This window comes from Aspergillus nomiae, assembly GCF_001204775.2.
Source record: "Aspergillus nomiae NRRL 13137 chromosome Unknown contig00034, whole genome shotgun sequence".
Taxonomy (NCBI): Eukaryota; Fungi; Ascomycota; class Eurotiomycetes; order Eurotiales; family Aspergillaceae; genus Aspergillus; species Aspergillus nomiae.
Window position 1 is genome coordinate 35 of NW_015378089.1, and position 13089 is coordinate 13123.

The 13089-nt window shown below is 49.8% G+C and overlaps 6 protein-coding genes across 6 annotated transcripts; 3 read left to right on the forward strand and 3 right to left on the reverse strand.

The window, feature by feature from the left end:
* Nucleotides 1–1626: 1626 nt before the first annotated feature.
* On the reverse strand, nt 1627–3508 carry ANOM_001612 (acyl--CoA ligase; the record flags this gene model as incomplete). The annotated part of the gene is made up of 4 exons (XM_015546869.1): nt 1627–1855; nt 1920–2023; nt 2089–2377; nt 2478–3508. The coding sequence occupies 4 exons, from the start codon at nt 3506–3508 to the stop codon at nt 1627–1629; spliced, it is 1653 nt and encodes a 550-aa protein (XP_015410186.1).
* Nucleotides 3509–4008: 500 nt separating this feature from the next.
* On the forward strand, nt 4009–5224 carry ANOM_001613 (alpha/beta hydrolase; the record flags this gene model as incomplete). Its single annotated transcript, XM_015546870.1, has 3 exons — nt 4009–4536; nt 4599–4916; nt 4970–5224. 3 exons carry the CDS (start codon nt 4009–4011, stop codon nt 5222–5224), a joined length of 1101 nt encoding a protein of 366 aa, XP_015410185.1.
* A 417-nt stretch (nt 5225–5641) lies between these two features.
* On the forward strand, nt 5642–6764 carry ANOM_001614 (uncharacterized protein; the record flags this gene model as incomplete). The annotated part of the gene is made up of 5 exons (XM_015546871.1): nt 5642–5913; nt 5971–6071; nt 6139–6258; nt 6316–6491; nt 6555–6764. The coding sequence occupies 5 exons, from the start codon at nt 5642–5644 to the stop codon at nt 6762–6764; spliced, it is 879 nt and encodes a 292-aa protein (XP_015410188.1).
* Nucleotides 6765–7471: 707 nt separating this feature from the next.
* On the reverse strand, nt 7472–9614 carry ANOM_001615 (flavin-containing monooxygenase; the record flags this gene model as incomplete). The annotated part of the gene is made up of 6 exons (XM_015546872.1): nt 7472–7944; nt 8005–8114; nt 8169–8308; nt 8390–8625; nt 8684–9242; nt 9303–9614. 6 exons carry the CDS (start codon nt 9612–9614, stop codon nt 7472–7474), a joined length of 1830 nt encoding a protein of 609 aa, XP_015410187.1.
* Nucleotides 9615–10165: 551 nt separating this feature from the next.
* On the forward strand, nt 10166–11611 carry ANOM_001616 (iron-containing alcohol dehydrogenase; the record flags this gene model as incomplete). Its single annotated transcript, XM_015546873.1, has 5 exons — nt 10166–10516; nt 10566–10905; nt 10962–11093; nt 11166–11219; nt 11274–11611. The coding sequence occupies 5 exons, from the start codon at nt 10166–10168 to the stop codon at nt 11609–11611; spliced, it is 1215 nt and encodes a 404-aa protein (XP_015410190.1).
* Nucleotides 11612–12074: 463 nt separating this feature from the next.
* On the reverse strand, nt 12075–13046 carry ANOM_001617 (SDR family NAD(P)-dependent oxidoreductase; the record flags this gene model as incomplete). The annotated part of the gene is made up of 4 exons (XM_015546874.1): nt 12075–12265; nt 12316–12427; nt 12487–12568; nt 12622–13046. 4 exons carry the CDS (start codon nt 13044–13046, stop codon nt 12075–12077), a joined length of 810 nt encoding a protein of 269 aa, XP_015410189.1.
* Nucleotides 13047–13089: the final 43 nt, after the last annotated feature.

Below are 13089 nucleotides of genomic sequence, written 5' to 3' on the forward strand. Positions count from 1 at the left end.
TAAAATATTACCAAGTATCTTTACGAAGCCTGTAGAGAATTCTGGGGTTGAACCCCCAAGTAACATAAGTTGGCTGTTTAGTTAGACTTTCGGGCCCTGACTAAGCGACCAAAGCGGTCAACAAAGCAGTGAGTATATCCGACCAAAATCTAGAGGAAAATGAATAAATACGGACTGGCAGCATTGGCTTGCCGTAGGTAGGCAGGGAATACCATCCATTTCCATGAACGTGAGGCAAATGAAACAACGGTCTCAAAACCCCCCCTGTGGAATAATTAAGTTGAGCCAAAATTTCCCGATACCGGAGAAAAGACCGATGAATTAACTAACTCCAGGAGCCACACGGAGAATGCCAGCAGGTAATGGTAAAACTTTGATTAATAACGAGAGCTTGTTGCGTTTCCCTGCACTTGGAAATCGCGGATGTGTACTTTTAGGCTTTCGGCATAAACCCTCGAAAAATACCGGGGCATACCAACCTTACCGGTTACTCTCGCCGGTAATGAGCTGAGTATTTCAATAATTACATAAATTATGCCAGGAATATTTCGGTTCATGTATAAAGAGGAACCCACCATCTCCCCACACAAAAGAGGATCTTCATTCCTTTCATTCGCTAGGCCGTGATCAGACATGCTAAAATAGTGGATTGAACCTGAGACAGTAAGCATTGTGCCTCATCCCAGGGAAGAAAGCTGTGTGCAGTCAGGTTCCTGACCGCACGCCTTTGATTCATTGCCCGGCATCCTCGAAATTGTCGAGTGCTAATTCCAAACCAAATGGCGGTAGAACAATTCCACAGACGTCCGCTACTGATCCCTCTAGCTTCCTGAGGAATACCGTCCCTAAGCCTGCGATTCGCACTACTTGATATTTCCCGACATATGGGTGGATACAGGCGATGGATTGAACAGGCTGTTGTCAGGTGGAAGAGCGCGGGTTTATCATATTCAAGGGACAATACAACTGCGATCATTTGGGCCATATCTTGGTGAATGTCTGTGTTGAATATACAAGTGGAAACATTGAATGGGAGGTGCGCAAGTATGACGACGTCAAATACCGTCTGGACTTTGAGCAAGCGCTGTGAACATGGGAGGATGCTTCTTCGTTGTTGATCTGCTGACCGTGTATATTACTTCAAAATGTATCAGTATCGGGGTTGTCCCTATGGTTGGGTTCCATTCACTGAAACAGGTGCGGCGCATTGTAGGATCAATGGAGAAATGTGGTCTGTTGCCTACTTAGCATCAACAGCGATTAGTCGATGTACGATTGATTGGGTTGAAGGTTTTCTAACTACTGGTCAGGTGGACATATACTCTGCATGCTGCAAGGATTGTTCAGCCGGATTCGACGTAGCCCTAACTAGAACCCACCACACTGACAACTTTTGTTGTTGGGCAGAGAGTGGTAGGTATGCTGTACGAGAGAACCGGGGTACACGATTGAGATATAATCAAATTTTATGTCCATTTTAGTATTAATCCGTGAGAGTAAGGTTGTGGACAGTACGTATAAACATCTAACTGTCTCGTACTCCGCAAGTAAAACCCGTATATCGTCCGCTGTTCGACTGTGGTAAATAATGATACACTTTCCAAGCAAGACATACGGCGAAGTTGATCATAAGTTGGGACCAGCTTTAAGAACCTCGGATCTCGCATGATCTCGCATAACGTTTCGCAGAATTTTGCCCGATGGATTCTTGGGAATCGCATCGAGGAACACAACTCCTCCTGAAACACGCTTAATGTAAGAAACCTTGGAGTTGATGAAGGTAGCGATCTCATCGGCAGTGGCAGTCATCTCTTTTTTCAAAACAACATACGCTCGGGGTCGTTCGTCATCGTTGCTAATGCCCGGTCAGTTATCAGTCATCTCATTGTGCACGTCATGTGCTGGAGCAGGTAGCTTACAATGGAACTCCAATCACCGCCACGTCGGCCACAGCAGGGTGCTCCAAGAGTAGAGCTTCCAGCTCCGCTGGTGCAACTTGGTTGCCCTTTACTTTGATCAACTCCTGGAGCAGGTTAACACAGACGAATTCAATCGGAGATTCAACTGGCAACAGCCCAATATACGGACCTTTTTGCGATCCACGATATACCACTTCCCCTGATTGTCAACATAGCCAATATCTCCCGACTTTAGCCAGCCATCGGTTGTCAAAGTATCTCTGGTTGCGGTAGGATTGCGCCAATACCCTTTCATAACGTTGGGCCCGCGGACCCAGAGCTCGCCTCGTTGATTGCGTCCCAGCTCGGTGACCTCATCTTCAGCCATCACCTTGGCCTCGCAGTTGGGAACGAGCTCGCCCACGCATGCCGAATCCGACCAATCTAGAGGGTGCCATGCCATGACAATCGAAGTGGTTCTATACGTGAGATCGGTCAGCCGTCGTATCAATCACAATCGCTTTTTCCGTGCGGGTGGTGCACGTACTCGGTCATGCCCCAGCCTTGCTTGATATTGACCTTTCCCTCCGGCCACAGGCTTCCGCCTTCTCGGAAATCTCCCTTCCAAGCGGCGCCGCCCCACAGAAAATGGTTTCCACGCTGCTCAAATCGTGCTGTTTGGTTTCGGGGCGCTTCACCATGGACACAACGATTGGTGGCACCAAGGTGAGGTCAGAGATGCGAAACCGTTCAATCGCCTGCAAAAACTTAACAAAATCATACTTGTCCATGATGTACACGGGCACGCCGCGCATCAACGCAATGCTCATGAACATGTTCTGCGCCATCGCGTGGTACATGGGCAGTAGGCAGAGCCATTTCCCCCGCGCGATGCGCTCCCGGTGGTCGTTCTGGAGGTAGAACAGGAAGTTGTACTGCAAGATATTGGCGATGATGTTCTTGTGACTCAGGTCCACACCCTTTGGGACGCCCGTGGTGCCGCTCGAGTAGTTCAAGGCCAAGGTCCTGTTGGCCAATTCCGCGGTGGAGAGCTCGTCCCAGGCGAACCGCCGGCCTTCCTCCTCCTCCCCGATCAACTCTCCCCAATACCGATAGTCTGGGCTGGAGAAATCGACCGGCTCCTTTGTTGCGTAGAATGCGTCATTGAATAGAAAGACCTGGTGGGGGCCGAGTCCCGCCATCTTGGCGGCTTGCACACCGGTCTCGATGCTCTTTTCCGCACAGATCAGGTACGTTGCTCCGCTGTCTTTCAACTGGTAGGCCAGCTCCCGTGGGATGTACGCCGGGTTTGCACCGGTGAAAACACCACCGGCCATGAGAATCCCCATGTACACGACGGGGAAGAACAGATTGTTTCCAGAGAAAAACAGGATTCGGTCGCCGGTCTTGATGCCCGACTTACGCAGACCGACCGCAAAGCGTTGGCTCCAAAGTCGGAAGTCATCGTGGGTGAGAAAATGGGTATCGGGTCGGGCGGCGTCGATGAAACATGGCTTTGTTTTGGAGATGGGGTGAGTGGGGGATTTGAAGACCAGGGTGGCCAGGTGGGCGTTGGGGACTTCAATCTTCCAACGAGATCTGACTTCCATCGTGATAACAATCAAGTGGTGGTACTAGGTGTAGGCAGAGCAGGGGGGTACTGTTGGCGAAATGAAGCCGAGGGGCCCCTTATAAATGCCTGCTACAAAGCCGAACACAACCGTTAGGAGAGTATCCCGGAGAATCTTCTAAGTGCCACGCCTGAGGCTACCAATTCTATGACTGCCTCTGATGGCTGCCAAATGTTGACCCTCATATTAGAAAGGTATAGAAACGGAAGAGTCTTCATTAGGGTCAGCATTGGATGTGCGGCAGTAACGTCGGTAATCCGATTACCTTCTTGTCTTGCAGAAAATCCCGGGCCAAGAGAAAAGGCCGAGCCAAATACCCCGAACATTTCGTACTCCGTCCTCGCAGATACACCAAATGCCCAATTGAGCTGCCACTGTAATGTAAGCAGCTGACGTGTACCATTGAACGCTATATGATGATAAACAATGTCACCAATCGACAGCACTTCAGCAATACGGAACATCATTCTTTCTTCACCATGGAAACAGGCCACGGTGACAGGGCTTTGCATGACTTCCAACCGCTGGCCCATATTCCGCCTCTTCACAATGGCATCCCCCCCGAGTTAATCGACCGGTTTGACCCGGTCTTCGTTGATTACTACCAGAAATACAATGTGGGACGCCTTCACTGGGACGAAGTACCCATCGACGAGTTTCGAGCCAACCCCTCCATATATACCATCATATACGGCCGCGCCACAGGACCCGATGTTTTTCGAATTACAGAACAAAAATGCCCCGTGCGAGGAGGCGAGATCACGATCCGGATCTTTGAGCCTGCTCCGGTCATGGATAGTACGGGACTCCCAAGGCCGAGAGCAGCATTTGTCAATTTCCATGGCGGCTGTTGGATCGTCGGGGGGCTTTCGAGCGACCATGGGTACTGCAAACAGCTGGTAGATGGCCTCAACGGTGATCTGGTTGTGTTCGACGTGGATTACAGACTAGCCCCTGAGCATCCGTATCCTGTTCCCATAGAGGACTGCTGGGAAGCGTTTCAGTGGGTACGTCAGTAGATGCACGATGAGTATAGCATCAAATCTCACTCGACTAATTGAATTTTCAGATCCGACGGGAGAAGCTGGACGAATTGAATCTCGATCCTATGCGATTCGCCGTCGGTGGAGTGTCTGCAGGGGGCCATATCTCAGCCGTTGTCGCACATCTTTGCCGAGACAACCAAATTCCTTTACGCCTGCAGGTGTTGTGTGTTCCAATCTGTGACTTGCATAATGTTTTCACCCCCGATGGCAATTTTGATTCGGAGTCTTGCCCCTATGAGTCCTATCGGGAGATGCAGTTCAGTGCCGGGATGACACAACACCGGATGCAACACTGCTACCGCCAGTTTGTGGGGCATTTGGGCCAGCAAAGGCAACCAGATGTGAGTTACCACCCAGTTCGCGAGTCACGGATCGTATCTGAGAAGTATGACAGGATTGGAGAATTTCTCCTATTTTGGCACCCAGTTTTGTGGATCTGGCGCCAGCCCTGGTGTACACGGCCGAAATGGACCCTTTGCGTGATGAAGGGGAGGCATACGTAGCAAAGCTGGAGGCTGCTGGCTGTCGAGTTCGTTTTAAGCGTGTTCTTGGGGCTCCTCATTCGTTCGCGGTGCTGGATGGAATACTCGAGTCAGGGAAGATGTTTAACCGAGAGGTGATTGAGGTACTGAAGACAGAGCTTTCATAGGTGTTAGATTTATAACGCAGTATATTTTCCTGGTCACGAATGGAGTCAGCTTCATCCAGAGATATTTTCCCGTATAGCTTGATAATGAAAATGAATAGCGGTGGCAACAGGCTCATTGTGCTGCGGTATAGGGGCCTGACGTAGCCGAGAATTCCATGTATCAGATCGGGCATGACCGAGCCCCAAACATATCCATGGTTTCCATTTACGGAGAGGCAATCCGGCGTCGGCTTTTATTTGGCACCCCTTATGTAGGGAGTACCAAAGAACAGAGATGGTAGATTGTTTTTAGCGTCGGTAAACATCATCTCCTTGAAAGTATAATCTGTGGGATCGGGAATATATAAAGTTGAGCCACCTGCCCGCTCCTCATTGCACAAAACGTGGTCTACATGACTAGCCCATTCTATCGACAAAATGGATTCGGACAAAATTTCTGAGCCCTCTGGCGAGGCTACCTCGACTGTTCTGCGCCACATTGAAACAACCAATAGCGTCTTTCTCCCGATTTCCCGTGCTGAATTCGAGAAACTCTACCTGAACCCCAAAACCTCTCACAAAGGTCAGCTTCACAAGACTTTTGGGAACCCTACTCCAATTGCTCTGATGGGATTCCTCATCGCTGCTCTTCCAATGTCCTGCATTCAGATGGGCTGGAGGGGTGCTGGTGGGAACGGTGGTGCCATTCTGTGAGTAATGCTGTAGTGACGGTGTCAGTTTGCGTGGAACTGAGCAGATTTCGCCAGCCCCGTATACATCATTTTTGGCGGGTTTTTGCAGTACCTTGGCGCTATTGGCGAATGGATCATAGGGAACACCTACCCATGTGCCCTGTTCTTCACATACGGTAAATAGCAGCCAGAAGAGCGGTGCTGGGGTCATGGTTTGCGGAACTGATACGTGATAACCAACAGGATCGTTCTGGCTCGTGAATGGGGCATCGCTCATGCCTTTCTTTGGAGTCGGCACCAATTACTCTCCTACGGGCAACAGCCTCGAAGGTCAAACAACGCCCATGTTCTATTCTACCGTTGGTGGGTGGCCGTCCACACCCTTTTTATATCCAAGCAATTCTGACTGTTGACTGGAAGCATTTTTCTACGTGTTCCTCGGCGTTCTGACGTTTATTTATACGATTTGCGCCTTGCGTACTAACTTGTGCCTACTGGTTGGTCTGTTCATGCTCGTCATTGATGTAGGCTTTTTCTGCGGCGTCTACTTTCATCTCGCATTGGGCCATGACGCTTTAGCAGCGAAGCTACAAATTGTATATCACTGACCCCACCCTACCCTTGCTGGATTGATCTTTGTGTGGCTAATTCTTACTGAGGCGGCCGGTGCATTGACCTTCGTCCTTTGCATACCGGTTAGTTACCTTTTTGTCACACAAATCCTTGACGCAGTCGATTTTCCCATCGCTTTACCCGTTGGGGAGTTGGGCACCGCCATTCTCGGCAAATCAGAAAGAGCTCAGAGGCAGGCACGCAAAGTGCAGCAAGACCTGCCATATGATCTGACTGCGCAAGAAACGCCTGTCTAGTGCAGTGGGAATAAGATGTCTTCTTTCAATTACAAGCTTGGTCAAACAAGCATATCACCATTGAGCCGACCCGTAAGGTCGTACCCAGATAGGGAGCGTACAGGGAACTCAGAAGCATTGAATGTACCAGGGTAAAAAGGAATACGGCTTCCATTTGAAACCTTTTATCCCAATGGTAGATCAACTGAACTAAATCAACAAAAGTCGATTGTGCTTGCAACACCAAGAAACTGTTAGAGTAGAGTAGGAACCTCTAATGAGGTGTAGCCAGGTCCTCGAGTGAGCCCATACTGACTCTTGGGAGGCTGTCAGGCTCTATTCCGGCCGCGGGCTGTAGGTTTAGACCACATCTGGAATGGAGGATATGGTATCACACTGCCACAGGCATCATTTCTGCCTAAGCAAGTGATTGGTGTAGGGTTGAGCATAGAGATAGGTATGGATGACTTGCACCGTGAGAGTGCCACTCCATGTACGCTATCCGCAGTCCGGTGGTTATATATTCCTCGTCACGCCCAACAAATACGGCCAACGCGTAGATACCGGTTCCTCAACCAGCCATCCTTCGACATCTTATGCGACTGTCTCTTAGTACTCTACCGCACCTCCTCCGATATGTTTGGGCATTGGCCAAAAAGGTAAAACAAATGTTCTTGCATGTATAGCTGGTAAACTTCTAATATTGAATCCCCTCTAGTGAGAACAAATCAAACCCTGCCATTGGAAAGCCCTTCCGGGAGGAGACCTCCAGGATTTTCATCAGTGCCCAGATAATAAGAGATATCCCCGCCAGAGAACTCGACCGTCGAAAATCCATTCCCCAGGAACTCAAATGGATTGCCACTCCAATAGTCAATATGATAATCTTCAAACCGGGGCTCTTTCATGACATCAAAATAGAGCAACCGGGAGCCGGGCCACATGGCTAGCCGGCCATTCTTGTTCCCGTTCTTGAACCAACTGGAACAGGGGCCACTCCATGCCGTGCGCTGGATGTATAGATCTGCGTGCTCTGCAAACTTTTCGCATACATCTGAGCGCGGAGTGACGGCTTTGATGTTCTCTTTTTGCATCTTCTTGACGATAGTGGTGATGTTTTTGACCAGCAGCTCGCTCACGGGCATGTAGGAGCCGTGGCCGAATGGGCCGTAGGGTCCCGCGATGGTGAAGTAGTTTGGAACTGAGGGAGCTGTTAGCCATATTTCCGACGTTGTACGTGGACAACCACTTTGCCTCTTACATGCTGGGATGGCGATGGAGAGGTAGGATATCAGTCTCTCTCGAAACACATCTTGCAGGTTACTTCCATGCGCCACAATTGGGAAGCGAGGGATGAAGGACGTATCGAACCTGTCACAAAGATTAGACGGTAAATAATTCGAAGGGGGTCATGGGTCAGCATACCCAGTCGCACAAATGATGATGTCAACCTTGTGTTCCTTGCCTTCATGGTCGATGAATCCTTCCGGGGTGATCTTCTTCATCATCTGGGTGAAAACATGGACATTTTCACGGGTAAGAGACTCGAGGAATCCATTTCCGGGCTGATGTCAGTGCTGGGTGTCAGCTGTGTTACAAATATGGAGCTGTCCTTTTCGAGAAGGATGTTCATGATGGTTACTGACAGTAGGGCGTCTGCAACCGACACCAAAATCCGTAGGAATAATCTTGTCCGCAATGTCGGATCGGTCCCCGAGCTTTTCTCTCATCTGCTTAGTTGCAAAACGCCTGGCCTGGCTGGCTTCCGGTGTTCCATTGAGAATGAATCTGAAGCGCAAATTCAACTCGTCTTCGATATTCTTGCTGTACTGCTGCAGCTCCAGTGGGTTTTGGCGCCACCGTTTCTTTTGCTCTTCCGAATCTGTATTGCTGTCAGCATTGGATTGGCGGATCTGACAGTTAGTACAATCCCCCCTTACATTCAAAGTTGGACCCGTTCGGCCCGGCATACTGTTGCGCGAAACCAGCTGTCACCCATGTAGGAGACCGGATCCATGTATAGAGCTTTTCCACGTCCGGGGCGATATTGGGTGTAATCTGCACCCCACTACTGCCCGACCCAATGACGGCGACTTTCTTTCCCCTGTAATCAATAGAGGTGTCGTATTGCGCTGAATGCGTAAGAACGCCTTTGAAGTCATGTAGGCCGTCGATGTCCGGCCACCTCCAGGAACTGGTCTCTCGTTTAATATTGGCTTCTGCCATTCGGGGGTCAGCATGCGGAATGACATACTTCAAAAAGCCCCCATTGTTGATAAACACTTCAGCCTCCTCCACAGAGATCATTCCTGTTGTCAGGTTCTTGACGCTGATTTGCCAGACACCCTTGTCCTCAGCCCAGCACGCGTAGACCACTTCATGTTCAAACTTGAAATATTTGCGTAGGTCGAATCTATCGACAACATCGATGAGATACTGCAAGATATCCTCTCCGTAGGAATAGAAATGCCTCCATTCTGGCTTTCGTGCCCACGTAAACTGACGTTCTTCGTCAGCGAAGGAGACCAGATAGTTGGATACAAAATCATCCGGTCATACCTGATAGTTGTTGGAAGGCACGTCGCACGCAACACCGGGATACTTATTTTCCAGCCATGTCCCGCCTACTTCGGGGTTCTTTTCAAAGATAGTAAGGCTGAGGTTGTTCACCGTTTCTGGGAGAAATCTAGCCAGGTTGATACCCGAGACACCGGCTCCTAAGGATAAGACACGAAGCGGCCGCTCGGTTCCACATGGCTGCTCTTTGATTTGGTAACCATTAGAGTTTTCCCGTGGCCAACCGTACAATCCAGGGAGTTGTTCAAAATCGGGTAGGGCAGGCTTATCTTCTGCCATATCAACAGAGCCCATGGTGTACAATGATGAGGGTAACTTGGGGTGGCTTCTAGATCCTTAGACAGCCGGTAGTCAGCTCCGTCTCGCTAGCTACTTTAATACACCAGTGTTAGATGTAAAGATGCTATTTAGGAACCATTGCAACCACAATTTGAAGGCATAGCCGCGACGATAAGGGTACCGGGATATTTTTTTTACCTACCAACGTTTGCCGACTCGGCATATCGCTGAACCTTGTCCCCTCACTCCACAAGATATTGATTTACGAGCCACAGTCATGACCAGCGGATGCCACCAATCCTTGGCCAATGTTTGATGTATTTAAGCCGAGTAAATTTGGAGAAAGACTGCTGGCTCGGAGAATGCCTAGCCGAAGACCCCGGCATAGTTTCAAAGCGGTAGTTTCAGGAAGGACACTCGGCATTCAAAACCCAGAAATCAAAAATCTCGAGGGAGCGTTCTCGAGTCGGAATGCGTAGCATAAACTGCGATCGGATAAATATGAAAATGTTGTCATAGTCCACATACGCAGCCACTGGCCCTCCGGATCAAGGATTGGTGACGCAATGACACGCAACGAAATTGTTCAACCATTTCGGTGCGATGAAGCACTGCCAATCGTTACGTGGAACATTCCATACGATGAAGCGTGTGACAATCACATCTCCAGAACACTGGACTGTTCACGGCCTTTCCTCATCATCTCCCGCTCCATGAGTAGCACCACCGATGCGGTTGACAGGATCAGCAAGGCACTGTCGAGCTCTCACATCGCAGGGATCCATAGAGGCATGAAGCCCCATACCTGGTATTCTGAAGTTCTGGAAATCAGCAAAGAGATCGAACAATCCGGGGCAGACTCTGTGATTACCATTGGGGGCGGTAGTATTATTGACGGAGCAAAGGCTGCAGTTTTCGTAAGTTACCCTACCCAAACCTCTCTCTGCTTACCTCAAAGTTACCTAGGCTGTTTCAAATGCGGTGGATACCATGCAAAAAATGGACGATTTATTCAGAATGAGCCACGAGCGTCTTACACGCGCGGATGGTTCAAGCTGCCCTGGAGTCTTGAGCTCAGAGCTAGGCTTAAAGCCGTCAGCAATACCGATAGTAACTGTCTCGACGACTTTATCGGGCGGAGAGTATAACCATGTTGGTGGGGCTAGTAACGATCTCACTAAGCTCAAGCAGCTTTTTGTTGATCCTGCACTGTCAGGGCCTCGCGTGATTGTCCTGGACCCGGTTTTGACTCTGGGTGTCCCTCAACAAGTATGGCTTTCAACCGGCATGAGGGCCATTGATCATTGTGTTGAAAGCTTTTGTGCAAAAGAGGTTACTACCGAGCGTCTGATACAGCATTAGCCGGGCTGAAACTCTTGATACCTGCGTTGCTACGCACCGCGAAGGACCCTAAAGATCTCGACGCTCGCCTTGCCGCTCAGCGCGGGGCATGTGAGAGTATGAAGGGACTATGTGTTTACCGAACGCCTCTAGGTAAATCAAATTCTATCTCCCATGTCCCGCACACCAAGTGTACACGTGTCAGATCCTGATTTCCACTGCTAGGCGCATCTCACGGCATTGGACATCAACTTGGCCCCTTTGGAGTGCCACATGCAGGTCAGTCCATATCATGCGTGAGATGCCTTCTACAGACATTGACTGCCGTCCCAGAAACCAGCTGTATCCTGCTCCCCGCCGTGCTGAAGTATAACTATTCGGCAAACTACGAAAGGCAGGCCAAGCTTTTCGCTATAATGTGGGAGGACACAGTGGTGTCCGAGGTCCTGCGAAAACATTCGCTCTCTCCAGGTTCAAGTGATCTTGGGGATCTGTTGGATGCGATTATCTGCGAGCTCGAGCTGCCGCGCAGCTTGAGGGGATATAGAATAGGAAAGGATCAGCTGCGGTCCATTGCAAAAAATAGCTTGAAGGACGCTATGTGCAGGACCAACCCCATTCCTATCACCACCGAGGAACAGGTTATGGCCATTCTAGAGAAATGCTTCTAACGCTTACGGCTGTGTCGCGGCTCTCGATAGGCCAATATACATGTAGGAAATACACTCTCCTGCCAGAGGAATTTGAACATGACGAAGAGCTTAACACCTCTGAGCTAGCGTGTGAGAAAAATCCAAAGTTCCCTCTTTGATATGCTGTGTCAAACCACCCATTCAAGTTTGTATTGCGTTGCTGCCACTTTCTATCTAGCCGGAGTGAATTTTCATCATTAGAATCAAGCCCATTCTCAACTCGTGGACCCTCCTTTTGCAAACCTCCATGTACGTGGTAGCAGCGATTTCTAGTTGAGACTGACCCCCCAGTCACTCCCTTCATTACCATTCCTTCGGATCTGAAGTAAAAGTACCACACGAACGTACATGCGTGGCCGTATGTATACCATTCCCGTCTTTATTGAACAAGGCTTGCAGGAGAAGTCCTACTCTAGAAACAACTTTGGTACAGAGCAAGTCGCTAGTCCACCCAAGTCGAAACGCGTTTACCACCATCCACGACTAGATCAGCGCCAGTGATCAAGCTCGCTTTCTCACCCGCCAGGAAAACGCACGCCTCCGCAATCTCTTCAGGAATGCCCCACCGTTTGACCGGGATGGTGTTGATAACCGGAGCATAATTGGCCCCACGTCGTTCAGACTCCACAGACGCTGTATATCCTTTAGCTTGCGCCGACCTGGTCATGCACGAAGTCACTTACTTGGAGTCTGGACCCAACCCGGCAAAACACAGTTGACACGAATCCCGTCGGTCGCATATGCGATGGCATCCGTCTTGGTCATGCCGAGGACCCCGGCTTTTGTAGCACCGTACTTCAAAAAGAAATTCATTAGAAAGTCCAAGTTGTGGAAACTGACGATACTTCACTTACTCCGCCAGATGTCGGATGTGACATGATAGCAAACAGCGAGGATACATTGACGATGGAGCCTCGTTGTGGTGGCGCACCAGTTCTATGAAGATATCAGTATCCAGACAGTGTTATGAATTATCGGCAGCCTCTCACCTCGGCACAAGCTCTGTATCTTGCTTCAACATCTGCCTGATCTGAGCTCGTTGGCAAAGCCAGGTCCCCTTCAGGTTTACGGCAACCAACGGGTCAAAGGAGGATGTTTCGAGCTCGTGGGTCCTCGCACGGGGATTACAGGTGATTCCCACGTTGTTGACCGCGTAGTGGATTCCCCCAAAAGCATTCACACCGGCGTCGATGAACGCTTGCACTTCTGTTTCGGAAGAGATATCGACCTTCTTAACGACGGTCTGTACGGAGGAATCGAGCACTTTCAGCTCTTTCGCCACGACGTCGAGATCTTTCTTGTTGATGTCGCCCAGTAGAAGACGCGTACACCCTTCCTTGACGAAGGTATGGGCGATCGCTCGACCGATTCCGGACGCAGCACCGGTCACCAGTGCGACTCTACGGAGATTCATTAGCGTCCGTAGTATATTGACTTCCTGCATACTTTACCCTTTC